General features: G+C 40.3%; 1 protein-coding gene across 2 annotated transcripts; it reads left to right on the plus strand.

The window, feature by feature from the left end:
- Positions 1 to 211: 211 nt before the first annotated feature.
- Positions 212 to 1,341, plus strand: LOC142425724 (olfactory receptor 11H12-like). 2 transcript variants are annotated; one of them, XM_075531062.1, is made up of 2 exons: positions 233 to 1,156; positions 1,336 to 1,341. In XM_075531062.1, exons 1-2 carry the CDS (start codon positions 233 to 235, stop codon positions 1,339 to 1,341), a joined length of 930 nt encoding a protein of 309 aa, XP_075387177.1. The 2 variants fall into 2 exon arrangements, with proteins under 2 accessions (XP_075387178.1, XP_075387177.1); XM_075531063.1 differs by lacking the exon at positions 1,336 to 1,341 and having other exon boundaries at positions 212 to 1,180.
- The last annotated feature ends 17,793 nt before the right edge of the window (positions 1,342 to 19,134 follow it).

Here is a 19,134-nt window from a genome sequence, read left to right on the forward strand (position 1 = left end):
TTCCATCGCCATATAGCAAGAGAGGGGCGCAGAAGTGAGCAAAACTTGGTTTCTGTCCAGAAACAGGGTTTGTGGTCAAGTAAGGGTGGACTAAATTATGTTTTAACAGATGTTCCTTTTCTGAAAATGACATGCCCTTGGCACTCCTTCTCTTTATTCTTATACAATGAACACATTTTAATGAGCCATATTGATAATAAAGTTTCTCTTACATTTTCAGAGTACTGATCAAATGAATGTCTCCAAGCAGGATTCCAATTTTGCTTCCGTGAGTGAATTTGTACTCCTAGGTTTCTCCTTTGAGTGGCAGATCCAGAGCCTCTTGTTCTCACTCTTTACCACAACCTACATTATGACCATAACAGGAAACGGTGCTATTCTCTGTGCAGTGTGGTGTGACCAGAGACTTCACACGCCCATGTACATATTCCTGGGGAATTTCTCCTTCCTAGAGATCTGGTATGTCTCTTCGACAGTCCCCAAGATGCTGGTCAACTTTCTCTCAGAGACAAAAACTATTTCCTTTGCTGGTTGCTTCCTCCAATTCTATTTCTTTTTTTCTTTGGGCATATCTGAATGCTTCCTTTTGTCTGTCATGGCTTTTGATCGGTACCTTGCTATCTGTCGCCCCTTGCACTACCCTAATATCATGACTGGGTATCTCTGTGCTCAACTAGTCACTGTCTGCTGGGTTTGTGGGTTTCTGTGGTTCCTGACCCCTGTTGTTCTCATGTCTCAGATGCTCTTCTGTGGCCCAAATATTATTGACCATATTGTGTGTGATCCAGGACCACTGTTTGCATTAGCATGTACCTCTGCACCAAGGATCCAATTGCTTTGCTATACTCTCAGCTCATTAATTATCTTTGGTAACTTCTTCTTCACCCTTGGATCCTATATGCTTGTTGTAGTAGCTGTGTTACGTGTACCTTCAGCCACAGGAAGACGTAAAGCCTTCTCAACATGTGGATCTCATTTGGCCGTGGTATCACTGTACTATGGCTCCTTGATGGTCATGTATGTGAGCCCAGGAGTCGGACATTCTGCTGGGATGCAGAAAGTTGCAACACTGTTCTATGCTATTGTGACCCCGCTCTTCAACCCTCTCATCTACAGCCTCCGGAATAAGGACATGAAAGCAGCCTTGAGGAAAGTTGTGGGGCTTTCTAGCATTAGCTAGGACAGACTACATGATTCCTCCATGATTAGGTGAGTACAGTCTTACAAAAAATAATCAGAATTGCCTAATTCTCCAAAGTTTGAAATAATGTTATTTTATTTATCAATATTGATTTTTTTATGTTATTACTTCCACATCTTTGAGATCCTTAGGAGCCCTAATTGTTTGGTGTTTGGCAGCTTAGTTCCACCAGTGGGTCCATAGGAGAAACAGGAAGCTTCCTCCTCCCGTAATGATTTTCATCCCTGGAAATCCAAGGTGGCTGTTCTTCTCTGTCTTAATGCATCTTTATGAATTGAAGTATACTTGATATCCATAGATTGGGGGAATTCATAGAACCATTTAAACTGATATTCTAGATTGTGCAGGTCAATGGAACTATTCCATTGTGTGTTCCTCTTTAACACTTCAACTGTGTATTTGCTGAGGAACAGTTTAGTGCTTTGGTGCTTTTTGATGTGATACTTTTCATATGGCTTATGTGTGATAAAAATTCCTTATTTCTACTTGTACCTGAAATTTATAAAGCAAAAAGATCTGTAAAAGTATAAGTTTTGTGTGTTTTGTTGAATTGAAATAAAAGAAGCAACGCCTTTCCCTTATCTTACTTTTGTTCTTATATTTCATCATTACTTATAAGGAAACCCTTCGAAAAAATTTTACCCAAGATTTCTATGACATGGTAGTCTACCTCAATGACATGCACCTATATGTTATTTTCTTGCCATATAACATCACCGTAGTCTCCTTAAATGTACATTTTTATTCTATGTATATAGCACCTATAAAAGTTTTTCAAAATACAAGATTAAGTTATTTCCTTTTTCACCTAAATAAAATATCTTCTCCTAATAGATGGAGAGGAAATGGCTCATTTGAACCCACATTAGTAGCATTAACTGTTTTGCTGAATAATAGCAGATTTTCTCAGTATTGTTTGTTGCTGTATCATATTATGATGACACTCAGAGTCTTATTAAAAGAGCATCCAGAATTCCATCTCTCTAACACAACCTTTTAAGTATTTTTTTTTTCGTTTAATTTGATTTAACCTCATTTTCTTGTATGAAAAGCTTTATATTATCATTATAAAATGATATCAAATTGTAAATTTTGATGTGTTTAGGTAGAAATTCAGGGACAGTTTTCTTACAAGGACAGTTTATCTTGCAAGTAGCTTGAGGTAGTTTGTGAAGCATATTAAGAAACAGAATTTTGAGGAGGAGGTTTAGGTAATAAATAGATATTTCACTACTAGAAAATGTGACCACTTATAGAATCAGTACTCATATTCAGAGATTACTAAACACTCCCACGTCCTCCTGCCATCTACCAACAATCCTTTTGATGGCTACTAAAGCTGTTTCCCCTTGTTTTATATTAAAAATGAATTTATATAAGCTTCATGAAGAATTTCCACGACGGTATTTTAGATATCTAAGTTAGTCCTTATCATCTAATCCAAAATCTGAAAGATCTACATGCAATTGTTATAATATGCATATAATAATTTTCCTTTGACCATTTTTGGCTAATGACAATATCCTGGGAAAGAAATGGCTTATTCATTCAATAGGCAGAAATGTATTTACAAATTTGGTCATGGACAACCAGGTGAAATATTGTCAAGTCTTTGGGTCTATCTTACTTATCAGAGTTCAGCAGGAGTCTGTCACTTACAGACTATTGAGAAGGTTTCCTAGCCCTCCGACCCCCTCCCAAGACATGAGGTCAGGTCAGTAGAGCTCAAGAATGTGTAGTCAATAATCTCTCAGCCCTTACCTAAGAATAATTTATTAGTTCTCATGACATGGTCCTATTCAATACTCAACCTCAGGAAGAAATCCCTGAACATGTAAGTGCTATAACGAGTGTGGTGAAGAAATCAGATTGAAACTGGCTATCAGAAAGATTATTGTCTTAGGTCTTAAAGTGTTGTTTTGAAACAAGTAGCCATCTAAGTGAGCTATCCAACTAGGTCCCCATGGAAGATGCACACCAGCCAGGATGCGAAAAGGAGTGTTCATAGTAAAATCCAAGTCTAAAGGGAGAGTTCAAACTGTGAACACCCAGTGTGCAGAAAAGTATGGGTGACAGTGGAAGTGCAGAATCTACGTGTAGGGTCCCCAGAGGTATAATCCTTGATGACTCCCCTCTGAACCTTGTCCTGGGGTGTAAATAGCCTTGCTATCAGACACAGAGCTTCATAAAGTTGATTGTGGGAGATGTCATTAGGTTGAAATGATCACTCTTTTAAAAATAATTTTATTGGGGACTCATACAGCTGGTATCACAATCCCTACATCCATCCACAGTGTCAAGCACATTGGTACATTTGTTGTTATCTTCATAATATTTTCAAACATTTTCAAAACATTTCCTTTCTACTAGAACCCTTGGTATCAGCTTCTCATTTTTGTTCCTCTCCCTCCCCCACCATCCCTCCCTATTGAATCCTTGATATTTATAAATTATTATTTTTTCATGGCTTATACTGACTGATGTCTCCCTTCACCCACTTTTATGGTGTCCATCCCCCTGAGAGAGGGTGTTATGAAGATCAAAATTATCATTTGTTCTCTTTGACATATTTAAAGTTGTTTCAGTTTTTAATATTTTCTGCTTTCTTTGTGATTATATTTCTCTTTTTTTGTCATTATTGTTGGGAGAGTGGAGTTTCTTTCTTTCTTGGTTCTGCTGCATATGATTTTCTGTATATGAAATCCATATGGCGAACCTTCAGAGAAAGTAACTGGATTGATAATTACCTAAGGGCATGGCAGAGGATGTTTGGGTGGGGGGGGGCGGGCAAGTAGAGAGCTATAAACAAAGAGTATGAGAAAGAAGAAATTGTTCTGAAATTGATTGCCGAATGATGTTACAACTCTTCTGCATATACTACATTTCATAGTATGTGAAATATAGGCCAACAAAATCTAACTTCAAGAACAATAAATTGTCAAGGCAGGCAATATTTCCACCATAATCTCAAATGTATCTCTCTTGAGTTACTAAATTAGGACATTTTTCAAGAACTAATTTTTAGTTGTTTCATCTCATAAACTCATAATATAGACTTATAATTTACTGAAAATAATAGAGCTAAGAACAGCCAGCAGCACCAAAGACACAGTGCGGGAAGTGTGTCCAGTCTGATCGCCACCACACTAGGGCACTGCGGGAAGGGAGCACAACAGAGCAGCAAGGGCGGATAATCAATAAATTCCCAAGGAAAAGTTACAATAAACGTCGGACTCAGGGTCTAGGGCTTGGCACTGCATCAGACCAGATCAAAAAACTTTCATATGGTTCATCAGATAGACCTGAAACTATTCATGGGCTATTTTCTCCCCCCCTCTCTTTTGTTTTCTTTCCATGTCTATTTACATAAGATTGGCAGGATAAATAATCCCAGGGAGAAAATGGATGATTCTCAGAGACAAAGGAGAGGAAGAGGTGGGGGGGAAAGAAGCAGACAGCCAACAAACCCAGGTACAAGGGAAAAATAAGAGATGTAAATCAATGGTGAGGAGAGCATAGAATGCCTGGTGGGGTTCTATCAAGTGCAATGTAGCCAAGAGGCAGTACTGAGAGCTAAATGAAGGTAGAACATGGTATTGCAAAAGCAGGAAAGTAAAAGGAAATAAAGAAAAGAACTAGGAGGCAATAGAGAATTATAGAAGAACAAACATGTGAATATTTTAATATATAACAATCAGGGTATAGGTCTAGGCACATATATTTATATGTAAAGTATTAAGGTAGCAGATAGACATTGGGCCTCTACTCAACTCCTCCCTCAATGCAAGAGCATTTTTTAAAATAACCTGCCTTTCTGTGATGCTCACCTTCTTACCTGATCACTGAATACAAAATGTGTGCATAAGCAAATGTGGTGAGGAAAGCTTATGGTGCCTGCCTATTAGAAGACAGACCATCTGGGGTCTTAAAAGCTTAAAGTTAAACAGGTGGCCAACTAGTAGGGAAGCAACAAAACCCACATGGATGAGGAACACTAACCCATCTGATCACAAGGTGTCCTTGGAATCAGGTGACAGGCATCAGAAGACCCAAAACAATGTGAATGAGGGGGTTCAGTGTATTACAAAGGGTTTTCTAGAGAGATAAAACCAGATTGCTGATAATTATATATATATATATATATAGTTGGATATATAACACAAGAAATGATCTGTTAAATTATATACAGATAGATAGATATATAGTAAAAGAATTGAACAATTAAATTATAAAGCAGTACAAATGGCTCACTGCAACAGTAGCAGTTCTTCAAGTCTTGAATGCTGCCAGGTAGTCCTCTGTAGAGAGAGCTAGGCTATTCTAGCATAGGCAGAAAACAACAAGGCAGGTCACCAATTGTAGCCAGGTCATCAACCATCAGCCCAGCTCCAGAGATGTACATTCCTATCATATGGTCTTAAAGGGACCTCAACATACAGCAACACAGTCCACAGGCTAGGTGTCCCACAGGTAGTGTAGTCTGTAAATACAGGCACAAAGCAAGCAAGGCAGCCACACACTGGTCTGATGATCAAAGAGTGAGAGACAAGAAAGGCTAGGCTCATTGAGCCATTTATCTCTCTACCCTTCAATTAATCCCAATTGTGTTTATCGGCCAGTTACTATCTCAGTCAGAAAGAAGACTCAAAGTCTTTCTGTGGACAATTGAACATTCCCCTTACAGAAGACCCACAAGAAAAGGAAGAGCGAGCCAGGGTGCAGTATAGCATTGAAGAAATACACAACATCCCTAGATCTTTAATGCTTCCTCACCACCACTACTATCATGACCCTAGTTCTATCCTACAAATCTGGATAGACCTTGGCATATACAGTATTACAGATAAGAGGTTTTGACATGCAGAATCCGGACAGATAAACCCCTCAGGACCAATAATGTTAGTAGTGATACCATGAAGGTAGGAGGAGGGGATGGGGGTATGAAGTGGGAGAAAAGGGGAAACAATCAAAATGATTGATATACAACACCCCCGCCACACACACACACACACACACACACACACACACACACGGGGGGGGGGGGAACAACTGAAATGTGGGCGAATGGAGACAGCGAAGAGTGGAAAATATGAATATAGAATAATTTATAAATTACCAAGGGTTCAGGAGGGAGGGAAGGTAGGGGATTGAGCGGGAAAAGGAGGACCTACTAAAAGGGTTCCATAAGAAAGAAAATGTTTTGGGAATAATGATAGCAACCTATGTACAAATGTGCTTGATACAAGTGATATGTGGATTATTATAAGAACTATGAGAGCCCCAATAGTGATTTATTAAATTTAAAAAATAGAGCTAAGATCATATTTTAAATTATAAGACCAAAACCCAACATCAAAAAAGTCAATTCCAACAAACCCTGTTTTATAGGGTGCCAAAGGCTGACAGTCTTTCTGCCTCCCTTGGAGGCTGGTAGGTCTCAGCCATTGTCCTTGGAGTTAGCAGTTCCACACTTACCTGGCAGAGCCATCAAAGATCCAAATATTACCATGTAGATCCTAAATGCCTTAGACTGAAAATCGAAGTGACATTAATCCATGACAGTAGATTCTCCTCTTAGTGGCTATTACTCCTTTTAGTTGGGCAGTCACATGGCCCACTAACATACTTAAACCAATAGACTTAAATGGTAAAACTCCTTGCTCTTTTCCTTTACAAATAAAGAATCCTGCCTAGCTCAGGACCCCCACTAGAACAACCCTTAAGTATTCTGCTGCTTCCTAATATAAGTACAATGAGTTCTTACCACACAGTCCCCTCACCCTCATGAGGAGATCGCCAAAGACATGGATGCCATAGTAAAAAGTGTGGTGAAGAAAGCAGATGGTGCCAGCCATCTATATGAGGAGTCACTTACATCCACACAGAGGGGGCACACCAGCCTGTGGATCCAAATAGCTGATAAGATCCAAAGCGACAGAAAGAAATAGTACTAGTGTGTAAATCTTAAATACCCAGTTTACAGAAAGCTGAGGACAATAATGGTAGCCCCAAATCCCTTTCCAGAGTCCCTACATAGGATGAGCCTCTGGTGAGTCCTCCATGCCATTCGTTAAGGATGCTCACAGGCAAATATGAGACAAAGAACACTATAAGGTAAACTTTAGCACCTGTACTTAGACTGGAATGTAACCTCTTGAAATTTGATCTTATGGAGACGATCTAAAGTAACTCTTAATTTTTCATCATTCCTGCTTAATCTTAGATCAGTTTATATGGTCATTTTCTATGGATCCTTATGGGTTGTCTGGCCTAGCCTCGTATATTTAACAGTATAGGCATACTGGGCTGTGGGGAATTACGAAGACAGTAACAACATAGGAACATAGGAAGGTAGGACACAGGAAGTAGGGAGTCTACATCAATGTGAAACAAAAGTAAAAAATTCCAAAGTCAATTGTGGTGAGGATTACACAAACCTTCTCCATATGACTGAAGTATGATTATTTTAATTATAGCCCAATTAGAAGAAAATAAGGGGAAAAAAGAGTCAAATGTCCCAACAGACTCTGTGGTGGAATGGTAGGGAAAAGTGAGGGAGAGAGTCCTACCACACCAATGCCCAGTTTTGATCCAGAAAGAGCTCCAATTACTTTTTAATTTTTTAATCAATTTATTGGGGGCTCATACAATGCTTATCACAACCCATACTTAAATCATTTGTATAAAGCACATTTGTACCTTCGTTACCCTCATCATTCTCAAAACACCCACTCTCCATGTAAACCCCTGGCATAAGTTCCTCATGTTGTCACCCATTTTCTCCCCACTCCCCACTCCCTCATGAACCATTGATAATTAATTAATTATCATTTTTGTCATATCTTACACTGTCTGGCATCTCCCTTCATCCACTTTTCTCTGTTTTCTCTCCCCCAGAGAGATTATATGTAGGTCCTGGTAATCGTGTCGTCCTCTCAACCCCACCCCCACCACCCTCTCAGTATCTGCAATCTTAGCACTGGTCTTGAAGGGATCATCTGTCTTGGATTCCTTGTGTTTACATTTCCTCTCTGTGCCAGTGTACATCTTCAGGTTCAGCCAGATTTGTAAGGTAGAATTGAGATCATGATAGTGGGTGGGAAGGAAGCATTTAGGAACTAGAGGAAAGTTGTATGTTTCATCATTGCTTGCACTGCACACTGATGGGCTCATATCCTCTCCGCATCCCTTCTGTAAGGGGATGTCCAGTTGCCTACAGATAGGCTTTGGGTCCCCACTACGCACTCCCCCTCATTCACAATGATATGTTCTTTTTTGTTCTTTGAAGCCTGATACCTCATCCCTTCAACACCTCATGATCACACAGGCTGGTGTGCTTCTTCCTTATGGGGTTTGTTGCTTTCTAGCTCGATGACTGCTTGTTTACCAGCAAGCCTTTAAGACCCCAGATTCTATATTTTTTGATAGCCTGGCACCATCAGCTTTCTTCACCATATTTGCTTATGTACCCATTTGTCTTAAGCAATCATATCTGTAAGGTGAGCACACAATGATATGACTTTTTGTTCTTTGATGCCTGATAACTGATCCTTTCGCGACTCGTGATCACACAGACTGGTGTGCATCTTCCATGTGGGCTTTGTTGCTTCTGAGCTAGATGGCCGCTTGTTTACCTTCAAATCTTTAAGACCCTAGATGCTATATCTTTTGTTAGCCGACCTCCATCAGCTTTCTTCACCACATTTGCTTATGTACCCGCTTTGTCTTCAGTGATCGTGTTGGGAATTTGAGCATCATGGAATGCCAGTTTAATAGAACAAAGTATTCTGGCATTGAGGGAGTACTTGAGTGGAGGCCCAATGTCCATACAATACTAAACCTATAAATATATGCACATAAATCTATTTCCCCATCCTCATATCTAAATATATTTACATATGTACATGCCTTTATTTAGACCTCTATAATGCCATTTGACTCCTACCTCTTTCCCCTCTTTCCTTTTACTTTCCTCTTGTCCCCCTATCATGTTCAGTCTTCATTTGAGTTACAGTATTCCTTTCGGTTACAATACCCTTGATAATTCCCTAACATGCCTCCTATACCCTCCTCACCACCGATTTGGATCACTTGGTGTTTCCTGGGCCCTGGGTTTATTAACACCACAACCTTTCCCTCCCCCGCCCCCTCTCCTATGTCCTCCCTGGAACTGTCGGTCCCTTTGTTTTCTCCTCAAGATTATTCATCCAGCCGATCATATTTAGACAGACCTGCAGAGATAATAACATGCACAAAAACAAGGCAGAAAAACCCAACAACAACAACAACATCAAAAAGCCAATGGCAAAAAACAACAAAGAACACAATAAAACAACAACAAAAAAGAAAGGCTCATAATTAGTGCAAGGATGGATTATTGGACTGTAGAAGTGTTTTCCAGTCAAGTCTGATGGGGTGCCGAGTTCTGGCTCCAAAGTCTATCTTTGGTATTCCTTGGGGACTTTGCTGCTCTGTTCCCATTGATGTTCTGTTGCACAACCTTAGTGTTTTGCCTTGGTGTGGTGGGATCAGATCAGATGCAATTTCCACAGTGCCTCCAGTGTTGTCCCCTGTAGGGCTATGCATCAGTAAGGGACGTCATGTCTCATAGTGGAGGTGGCCATATGGTCTTTGTGGAGTGGCTGTTCTGAGCAGGAATATTGTCTTTAAGGATTGGTGGGCCAGGATGTTCTCCACTCTCTCTTACTCCCCCTTTAACCAGACAAGTCCCTCTCCCTGAGGTGTAGCTTAAGATCTGTCCTCTGAAATAAATTCTTCTGCAGGGAGGGGCAGCTGTCCACATAGTTGGGGTTGTGGCTGGTTCCTCAGTCCTCTCCACTGGTCATCTCCTCCATGCCAGGATGTTATATGCACATCTTAGGGCACCATATTGATGTCTGGTCCCTCTTTCTCTATGGAGATGTAAACAATACCCTCCCCTTGGGAGGGGTGGGGTAGTGCCCTGTGACCTGCTACTCATTTCTTTTTTTTTTCCCTTGTTCCCCAATCCGTTTTAGTTGACTACCATATGCATGCCTGGATTTGGTCTGGCTCCTACCATACTACCCGGTCCTCACCCCAGGAATGTTTATATACTGTAGCTTTTTCCCTATGCCCCTTTTGCATTTTATTTTTAAGCTTACCTCAGCAGAGTCATGCTGTATTTATCCGTTTGTGCTTGGCTTACTTCACTTAGCATGATTTCCACCAGTTCTTCCCATATGGCGATGTGCTTCATACATTCACCCCTGCTTTTTAAACACATATATTTTATGTATGTATTTACCACAACTTTTTATTTTTTTATTTATTTTTTTATCCTTTCATCATATTTATTCAATCTGTTTGCTAAGCTAATAATCCTTTAAATTGGCCTAGTTGAAGAAGAACATAGCATCAAGACTGAAGAAAAGCCCATTAACAACCATCAGTCTATAAAGGACATAATCTTGCTTGTTGAAAGGCAAGAGGACTTTAAGCACTTACTGATGAAGACTATAATGTTCAGTATGCATTATACCTCAGTCTAAAGAAAATAAATATCTTCACAACTGGATCAACAGACATCATCATGATAAGTGGAGAAAAGATTGACGTTGTCAAGAGTCTGTAATCAATGCCCATGGAAGCAGGAGTCAAGACATCAAATGGTGTGTTACACTGAGTAACTTTGCTGGAGGAAACCTATTTAAAGTGCAACAGAGCAGAGAGGTCTCTTTGAGGACGATGTTGCACGTGACCCTTAGTCTTGATTTTTGGTTTGTTTTTAATTTTAATTGTTTTATTAGGGACTCTTATCACAATCAATACATACATCAATTGTGTAAAGTGCATCTGTACATTCTTTGCCCTCATCATTTTCTTTTTTTTTTTAAATTTTATTTTAACAATTTATTGGGGCTCATACAATTCTTTTCACAATTCATACATATACATATGTATGGGGTCTTAAAGGCTTGAAGATAAACAAGCGGCCATCTAGCTCAGAAGCAACAAAGTCCACATGGAAGAACACACCAGCCTGTGTGATCAAGTGGTCCCAAAGGGATCAGTTACCAGGCATCAAAAAACAAAAAATCATATCATTGACTGCACACCTCCATGATAGGATCGTTGAAGACAAATGGGTGCATAAGCAAATGTGGTGAAGAAAGCTGATGGTGCCCGGCTATCAAAAGAGATAGTGTCTGGGGTCTTAAAGGCTTGAAGGTGAACAAGCGGCCATCTAGCTCAGAAGCAAATAAGCCCACATGGAAGAAGCACACTGGCCAGTGCGATCACGAGGTGCCCAAGGGACCAGGTATAAGGCATCATGCAAAAAAAAAAAAAGATATAAGTGTGTGTATGTATGTGTATATATGTGTATATGTATATATGTATGTGTATATATATATTATATTAAATGAAGGGGGAAGTGCAGAGTGGAGACCCAAGGCCCAAGTGTCGGCCAATGGAGATCCCCTCATAGAGGGGCTTAGGAGAGGAGATGGGTTAATTAGGGTGTGAGGTAGTATCGATGAAGAACACAGCTTTCCCCCAGATCCTGGATGCTTCCTCCACCCAACTACCATGATACAAATTCTACCTTGCAGGGCTGGATAGGACAGAGGCTTTACACTGGTACATTTGAGGGCCCGAAGTACAGGGAATCCAGGGTGGATGACACCTTCAGGACCAAGGGTGTGAGGGACGATGCTGGGCGAGTGGTGGGTGAGTGGGTTGGAAAGGGGGAACTGATTACAAGGATCCACCTGTGACCTCTTCCCTAGGAGAGGGACAGCAGAGAAGGGGGGAAGGGAGACTCTGGATAGGGCAAGATATGACAAAATAACGAAGTATAAATTACCAAGGGCACATGAGGGAGGGGGAAATGGGGAGGGAGGGGGAAAAAAAAGAGGACCTGATGCAAGGGGCTTAAGTGGAGAGCAAATGCCTTGAGAATGATTGGGGCAGGGAATGTATGGATGTGCTTTATACAATTGATGTATGTATATGTATGGATTGTGGTAAGAGTTGTAGGAGTCCCTAATAAAATGTAAAAGAAGAAAAGAGAAAAAAATGATAAGGGCAAAGACTATACAGATGTGCTTTATACAATTGATGTATGTACCACAACTTTTTAATCTACTCGTCAGTTGATGGCAATTTGGGTTGTTTGCAACTCCTTGCAATTGTGAACTATGCCGCGATGAACACGAGCACAGATGTCTGGCCTTGGTTTGTTTCTCTCCTCTCCTGGCTATATGCCCAGTAGGGGGATTTCTGGCTCATATGGTAGCTTGATTTCCATTTATTTTAGATATTTGCAGACTGATTTCCATAGTGGCTGTACATATCTACAGGTCTACCATCAGTTGATGAGAGTTCCTGTCTCCCCACATCCCCTCAGACACTTGTTGCTTTCTGATTTTTTGAATTGGGCTATCTTTGAGGGTGTTAGGTGGTACTTCATCATTGTTTTAATTTGCATTTCTCTTATGGCTAAAGATCGGGAACATTTTTGCATATGTCTATTGGCCATTCAGATTTCTGTGCCTGTGAAACTTCTGTTCAGGTCCTTTACCCACCTCCTCAGTGGGCAATTAGTTTTTTCTTTTTGGAAGCTAGCAGAGTATAATGGATTTTAGTAATAAGGTCTTTGTCTGATGTGTCATTGCTAAAGATGTTTTCCCAGTCCATGGACTCTCTTATTACTCTTGGTGAATCCTTTCGATGTACACCCATGTTTTATCTTCAGTATATCCCACTTGTCAATCTGTGCCTCTTCTGTGTTTGTGTCATTCCCTTTTTCTGATAGCCTATGCATTCCCTGTGTCAACATTCTCCAGTTGGTCCCAATTCCAGCATTGATGGTCCTATTTATTTTGGGCTTTACTTCAAGGTCTGTGATCCACCTTGAGTTTATTCTTGTGCATGGAGTGAAATAAGGGTCTTGCTTCATTTTCCTGCAGGTAGATATCCATTTTTTTCAGCACCCCTTGTTGAAGAGGGCATCTGCTTCCCATTGGATATTTTTTGGGCCCTTATTAAAGATCAGTTGTCTATTTGCTGATGCTTTTATTTCTGGGTTTTCAGTTCTTTTCCATTGGTCTGAGTATCTGTCATTGTACCAATACCATGCAGTTTTGACAACTGTGGCTGCATAATATGTGCTAAAGTAGGGAAAGCCAGCCCTCCCACTTTGTCCTTCTTCTTGAGGAGTTCTCTGATCATTCTGGGCATCTTCTCTTTCCATATGCAATTGGTAATCAGTTTTTCCATTTCTTTGAAGAAAGATGAGTGTAAGTGTATGGTGATTGCAGTAACCTTATATAATGCTTTTGGCAGAACTGACATCTTTCCTACATTGAGCCTTTCAATCCACAAACGTGATATTCTTCCATTTGTTGAGGTCACACTTGGTTTCTTGTACTAGTGTTCTTTCATTTCCCCCATATAGATCTTTTGTTCTTTTAGTCAGGTATATCCCTAGATATTTCAATTTGTATTTGTCTATTGTGAAGGGTACTACCGTTTTTGATCTCCTCTTCTCTGGTCTTAACTGATGTGTATAGCAACCTTATTGACTTCTGTTTGTTGATCTTGTATCCTGCCACTCTGCCAAACTCCTCTATTGCTTCCAGTACTCTCCTTGTGGAGCTTTTGGGATTTTCCACAGATAAAATCTTACCATCTACATGTAATGATAGTTTCACCTCTTCCTTCCCCAGACAAATACCTTTGATGTTTTTCCTTTTCCTTATGCTGTTAGCTCAAACCTCCAATACGAGGTTAAATAAGATTGGGGAAAAGGGGCATCCCTTGTCTGGTGCCCTTTTTCAGTGTGATTGTGTTGGTCTTTTCTCCATTGACTATCATATTGGTTGTTGGCTTTTTTGTACAACTTGTGTTGTCTTGAGGAATTTTTCTTCCATTCCTGTCTTCTGAAGTGTCTTAAACAGGAATAGGAGTTGGATGTTGTCAAATGCTTTTTTTGCACCTATCGATATTATCATGTGGTTCTTATATTTTTTCACATCAATGTGGCAAATGATACTAATTACTTTCGTATGTTGTACCATTCCTGCAATCCCGGTATAAATCCCTCTTGGTCATGGTGATTTGCTTGTTTTACATACATTTGTATTCTATTGGCTGGTATTTTGTTAAGGATTTTTGCATCAATGTTTTTAGGGATATTGGTATGTAGTTCTCGATTCTTGTGGGATCCTTGCCCAGTGTTGGTATCAGAGTTACACAAGCTTCATAGAAGGAGTTCGGGAATTTTCCATCTTTTTCTATGTTCTGGAAGAGTTTGTATAGGATTGGTGTTAGTTTTTCCCTAAATGTTTGTAGAATACTTCAGTGAAGCCATATGGCCCAGGGGAGTTTTTTGTTGATAACCCTTTGATAATCTTCTCTATTTCTTCTATTGCTATGGGACTGTTGAAATTCTTGATGTGGTTTGGGAATACTCTAGGGAGGGATTGTTTTTCTAAAAATTTGTCCTTGGAATGCAAGCTGTTGAATTCATTGGAGTATAATTCTTGGTAGTATTGTGTAATTATCCTTTTGATTTCATTAAGGTCTGTTGTAATGTCCCCTCTTTCATCCCTCATTCTTGCTATTGAAATGTGTTCCCTTCTTTCTTTGCTTAGGTTTGCCAGGGTTCTGTTTATTCTGTTTATCCTTTCAAAGAACCAGCTTTTAGTAGCATTAATTTTTTCTATAGTTTTCTTATTTTCCCTCTCCTGGATCTCAGCCCTGGTTTTTATAATTTCTTTTCTTTTGCTATTAGTAGGGTTGTCCTGCTGACTCTGCTCTAGTTTTTGTAGATTTTGTGTCAGCGTATCAATCATGAGTCTCTCTTCCTTTTTCAGCTGTACATGTATTGCTATGAAACTTCCACTGACTACTTCCTTTGCTTTGTCCCATAAGTTTGGTACATCGTGTTAGCATTCTCATTGGTTTCTAGAAATTTCCCTATTTCGTTTCTGATCTGTTCCAGTATGCACTCTGTATTAGACAGGGTTCTCTACAGAGACAAAACCAGATTGCTAATGATTTTATAAAGATAGTTAACACAAGAAATGAACAGTTAAATTATATACAGATAGATGGATATATAAAACAAGAAATGAGCAGTTAAATTATAAAGCAGTACAAATTGCTGAGTGCAACTAACTCCCATGAGAGAGTTGTGAGACACTGGTAGTCCTTCAAGTCTTGAGGGGCACCAGGTAGTCCTCCGTAGAGAAATTTAGGCTATCCTGGCACAGGCAGCAAACAGCAAGGTAGGTCACCACCTGTCAGCAAGGTCACCAACAATTAGTCCCCAGCTCAAGAGATGTACATTCCAATTCTGTGGTGAGGCAGGTCTTAAACGGGCCTCAAATTACAGCGATACTGTCTACATGTTAGGTCTCCCACAGGTAGTGTAGCTTGCAAATTGAGGCACAGAACAAGCAAGGCAACTGCACATTGGTCCGATGATCGAACAGCTAGAGACAAGTAAGGCAGGGCTTGCCGAGCCATTTATCCCTCCACCCTTCAATAAATCCCACATGGATTATCGGCCAGGCTGACACAATAAACTAACTATCTCAGTCCATCCCTTGCCAACCTGGCACCTGTACACAATTCTTTACCCGTATATACTTATATAATTTCCAGGCATTGATGAAATCACACTTATACTTATCAATAATCATCTATCATATATAAACGAAAACATACTGAGTCCAATTGTATCTGATATATTATACCTGAACAAAGGAAAGATATGCAATAAGCACCTAAAAAGAAAATACATTGAAAATTATAACTTAACTTTTCCAATTGATCACATGCTCATAATTGATAGGTAGAACTACCTTCTTCTACTACCCATTCTGTATTATCTTTGCCCTCAGCAAGCACCTCAGATGGCTGTGTGTTTTTGCCTGGTGTAGTGACCCAGACCTTCATTCCTGAGGGGTCTGGGTCATTATAGTCCTGTCAGGACTGGGTAGCTGTAACTTATCATTTACATTAATCACAGGGCATGGGAGCACTAAGAGTCGGCCCATGGGATCTCCTAGATTCCAGACATATTCTTTACCTCCATTATGTAACACCAATCTAATTTCTCCTTGGTAATCAGGATTAATCACTTCACTCAGTACAGTGACACTCTTCCTGATCCGTTGATCCAAAGGCGTGAGAACTCCAAAGTGGCCAGGGGGTATTCTCAGCTGCCAGTTCAGTGGAATCTGAGCTGTGTTTCCAGGTGGGAGAGTTCCTTCCTTCTGGACCTGGACCTCCAGGCCTGAGGAACACAAGGTTGCTGGGACAGGAAGCCACAATGCTGCAAGTGGATCACTAGGAGTAATAGTGTGTGATCTCTTCATGAGGCTGCATACCAGTTCTTCTATTGTTCTTCTACTAGGAAGCAGCAGAATACTTAATGGTAGTGGCAGCGGGGGTCCTTAGCTAGGCAAGACTCTTTATTTGCAAAGGAAAAATAGCCAGGTCTATCTTCGAATATGTGCCATGGGGCCTTGAAAAAATGTGAAATTTTTTATATTTGGATGAAAAGCTCTGTAAATATCTATCAGGTCAAATTGTCTAATTGTGGAGTTTAGCTCGCTAGTCTCCTTGTTGAGTTTCTTTCCCTGTGATCTATCTTTCTCAGTGAGAGGTGTGTTGAAGTCACTCACTAACATTGTCGAGTCTGTGATTTCTTTCTTAATCTTTTAGAGGAGTGTTTGGTTGACATATTGTGCTGGTCTCTCATTCGGGGAATATATGTTTACAATGCTTAATGGTTCATTGTCTATGATTCCCTTGAGCATTATATAGCATCCCTCCTTATCTCTTTTTATTTTTTGCACTTTGAGGTCAATTTTATCTGAGATTAGGATTTCAACCCCTGCTTTTTTTTTTTTTTTTTTTTTGTATAGCTGTTTGCTTGGAAGGTCCTTCTCCACTCTTTGATTCTCAGCCTGTTTTTGTCTGTAGCCCATAGTGAATGAAGGGGGAAGTGCAGAGTGGGGACCCAAAGCTCATTTGTCAGCCACTGGAGACCCCCTCACAGAGGGGTCTAGGGGAGGAGATGAGTCAGTCAGGGTGCTATGAAGCACCAATGAAGAATACAGCTTTCCCCCAGATCCTGGATGCTTCCTCCCCCGCAACTACCATGATCCGAATTCTACCTTGCAAGTCTGGATAGAGCAGAGGTTCTACACTGGTGCATATAGGAGCTGGAGGTACAGGGAATCCAGGGTGGATGATATCTTCAGAACCAGGGGGTGAGGGGCGATACTGGGAGAGTAGAAGGTGAGTGGTTTGGAAAGGGGGAATTGATTACAAGGATCTACACGTGACCTCCTCCCTGGGGGATGGACAACAGAGAAGGGGGATGAAGGGAGATGCTGGATAGGGCAAGATATGACAAAATAATTATCTCTAAATTATCAAAGGCTCATGAGGGATGGGGGAGCAGGGAGAGAGGGGAAAAAAAGAGGACCTGATGTAAAGGGCTTAAGTGGAGAGCAAATGCTTTGAAAATGATTAGGGCAAAGAATGTACAGATGTGCTTTATACAATTGATGTATGTATATGTATGGATTATGATAAGAGTTCTATGAGCCGCTAATAAAATGTTAAAAAAAAAAGCCAGGAATTTTACCATTTAAGTCAATTGGTTTAAGTTTGTTGGTGGACCATTTGACTGCCCAACTAACAGGACTGGTAGCCACTAAGAGGAAAATCTACTTTCATGGATTAAAGTCTCTTCTAATTTTAGTTTGAAGGCATTTAGGGTCTACATGGTAATGGTTGGGAACTTCGATGTGTCTGTCATGTAAGTGTGGGGCTGCTAACTTCAAGGACGATGGTTCAAACCTACCAACCTCCAAGGGAGGAAGATGAGGATGTCTGATTCAAGAAAGATTGTCAGCCTTGGACACCCTATAAACAGGGCCTGCTAGAATTCACTTTTTGCAGTTGGTTTTATAATTTAAAACATTATGTTAGCTCTCTTTTAAAAATTAATAAATCATTTTATTGGGCTCTTACAGTTATTATAACTATGCACACATCATTGGTATCAAGCACATTTGTACATGTTTCCATCATCATTTACAAAACATTTTCTTTCTACTTGAGCCTTGGAATCAGCTCCTCATTATCCCCCTCTATCTCCCACCCTCCGTCCCTCCCTCATTAATCCTTGATAATTTATAAATTATTTTTATTTTCATGTTTTATACTCCCTGCTGTCTCTTCACCAACCTTTCTGTTGTTCGTCCCTCTGTGTGTGTGTGTGTGTGTGTGTGTGTGTGTGTGTGTGTGTGTGAGGATGTTGTATATTGATCACTGTGATTGGTTCCTCCTTTCTCCACTCCCTCCACACACTTTCCTCCTACCTACTTGGTATCACTGCTTTCATTATTGGTCCTGAAGGGTTTATCTGTCCTGGATTCTGCATATCAAAAGTTCTTATCTTTACCAATATGCATACTATTGTCTTTCCAGATTTGTAGGATAGAATTTGGATCATGATAGTGGTGGGAAGAGGAAGCATTAAAGAAGCAGAGGAATGGTGTGTATTTCATCAATACTGTATGCACCTTGGTTAGCTAGGCCATTCCTTGTGAGTCTTCTGTGAGGCGAATGGTCAATTGTCTACAGAAGGACTTTGGGTCTCCTTTCTGACCTTGCCCCACTGAGTTCACATTGCAATGGTTATTTATTTTGGGTGTTCTGATGCCTGATATCTGATCCCGATGACACCTTGTGATCACAGGGGTTGGTTTGCTTCTTCCATGTGGGTTTTGTTGCTTCCCTGGTAGATGACCACCTGTTTCACTTTAAGCCATTAAGAGCCCAGATGTTCTATCTTTTAATAGGTGAGCAGCATAAGCCTTCTTCACCACATTTGCTTATACACTCATTTTGTCATCAGCAATTGT

This window comes from Tenrec ecaudatus, chromosome 14 (genome assembly GCF_050624435.1).
Source record: "Tenrec ecaudatus isolate mTenEca1 chromosome 14, mTenEca1.hap1, whole genome shotgun sequence".
Taxonomy (NCBI): domain Eukaryota; kingdom Metazoa; phylum Chordata; class Mammalia; order Afrosoricida; family Tenrecidae; genus Tenrec; species Tenrec ecaudatus.

Excerpts from the sequence above, each read along its gene's own strand:
- LOC142425724 (XM_075531063.1), top strand. The coding sequence starts at position 233 with ATGAATGTCTCCAAGCAGGATTCCAATTTTGCTTCCGTGAGTGAATTT.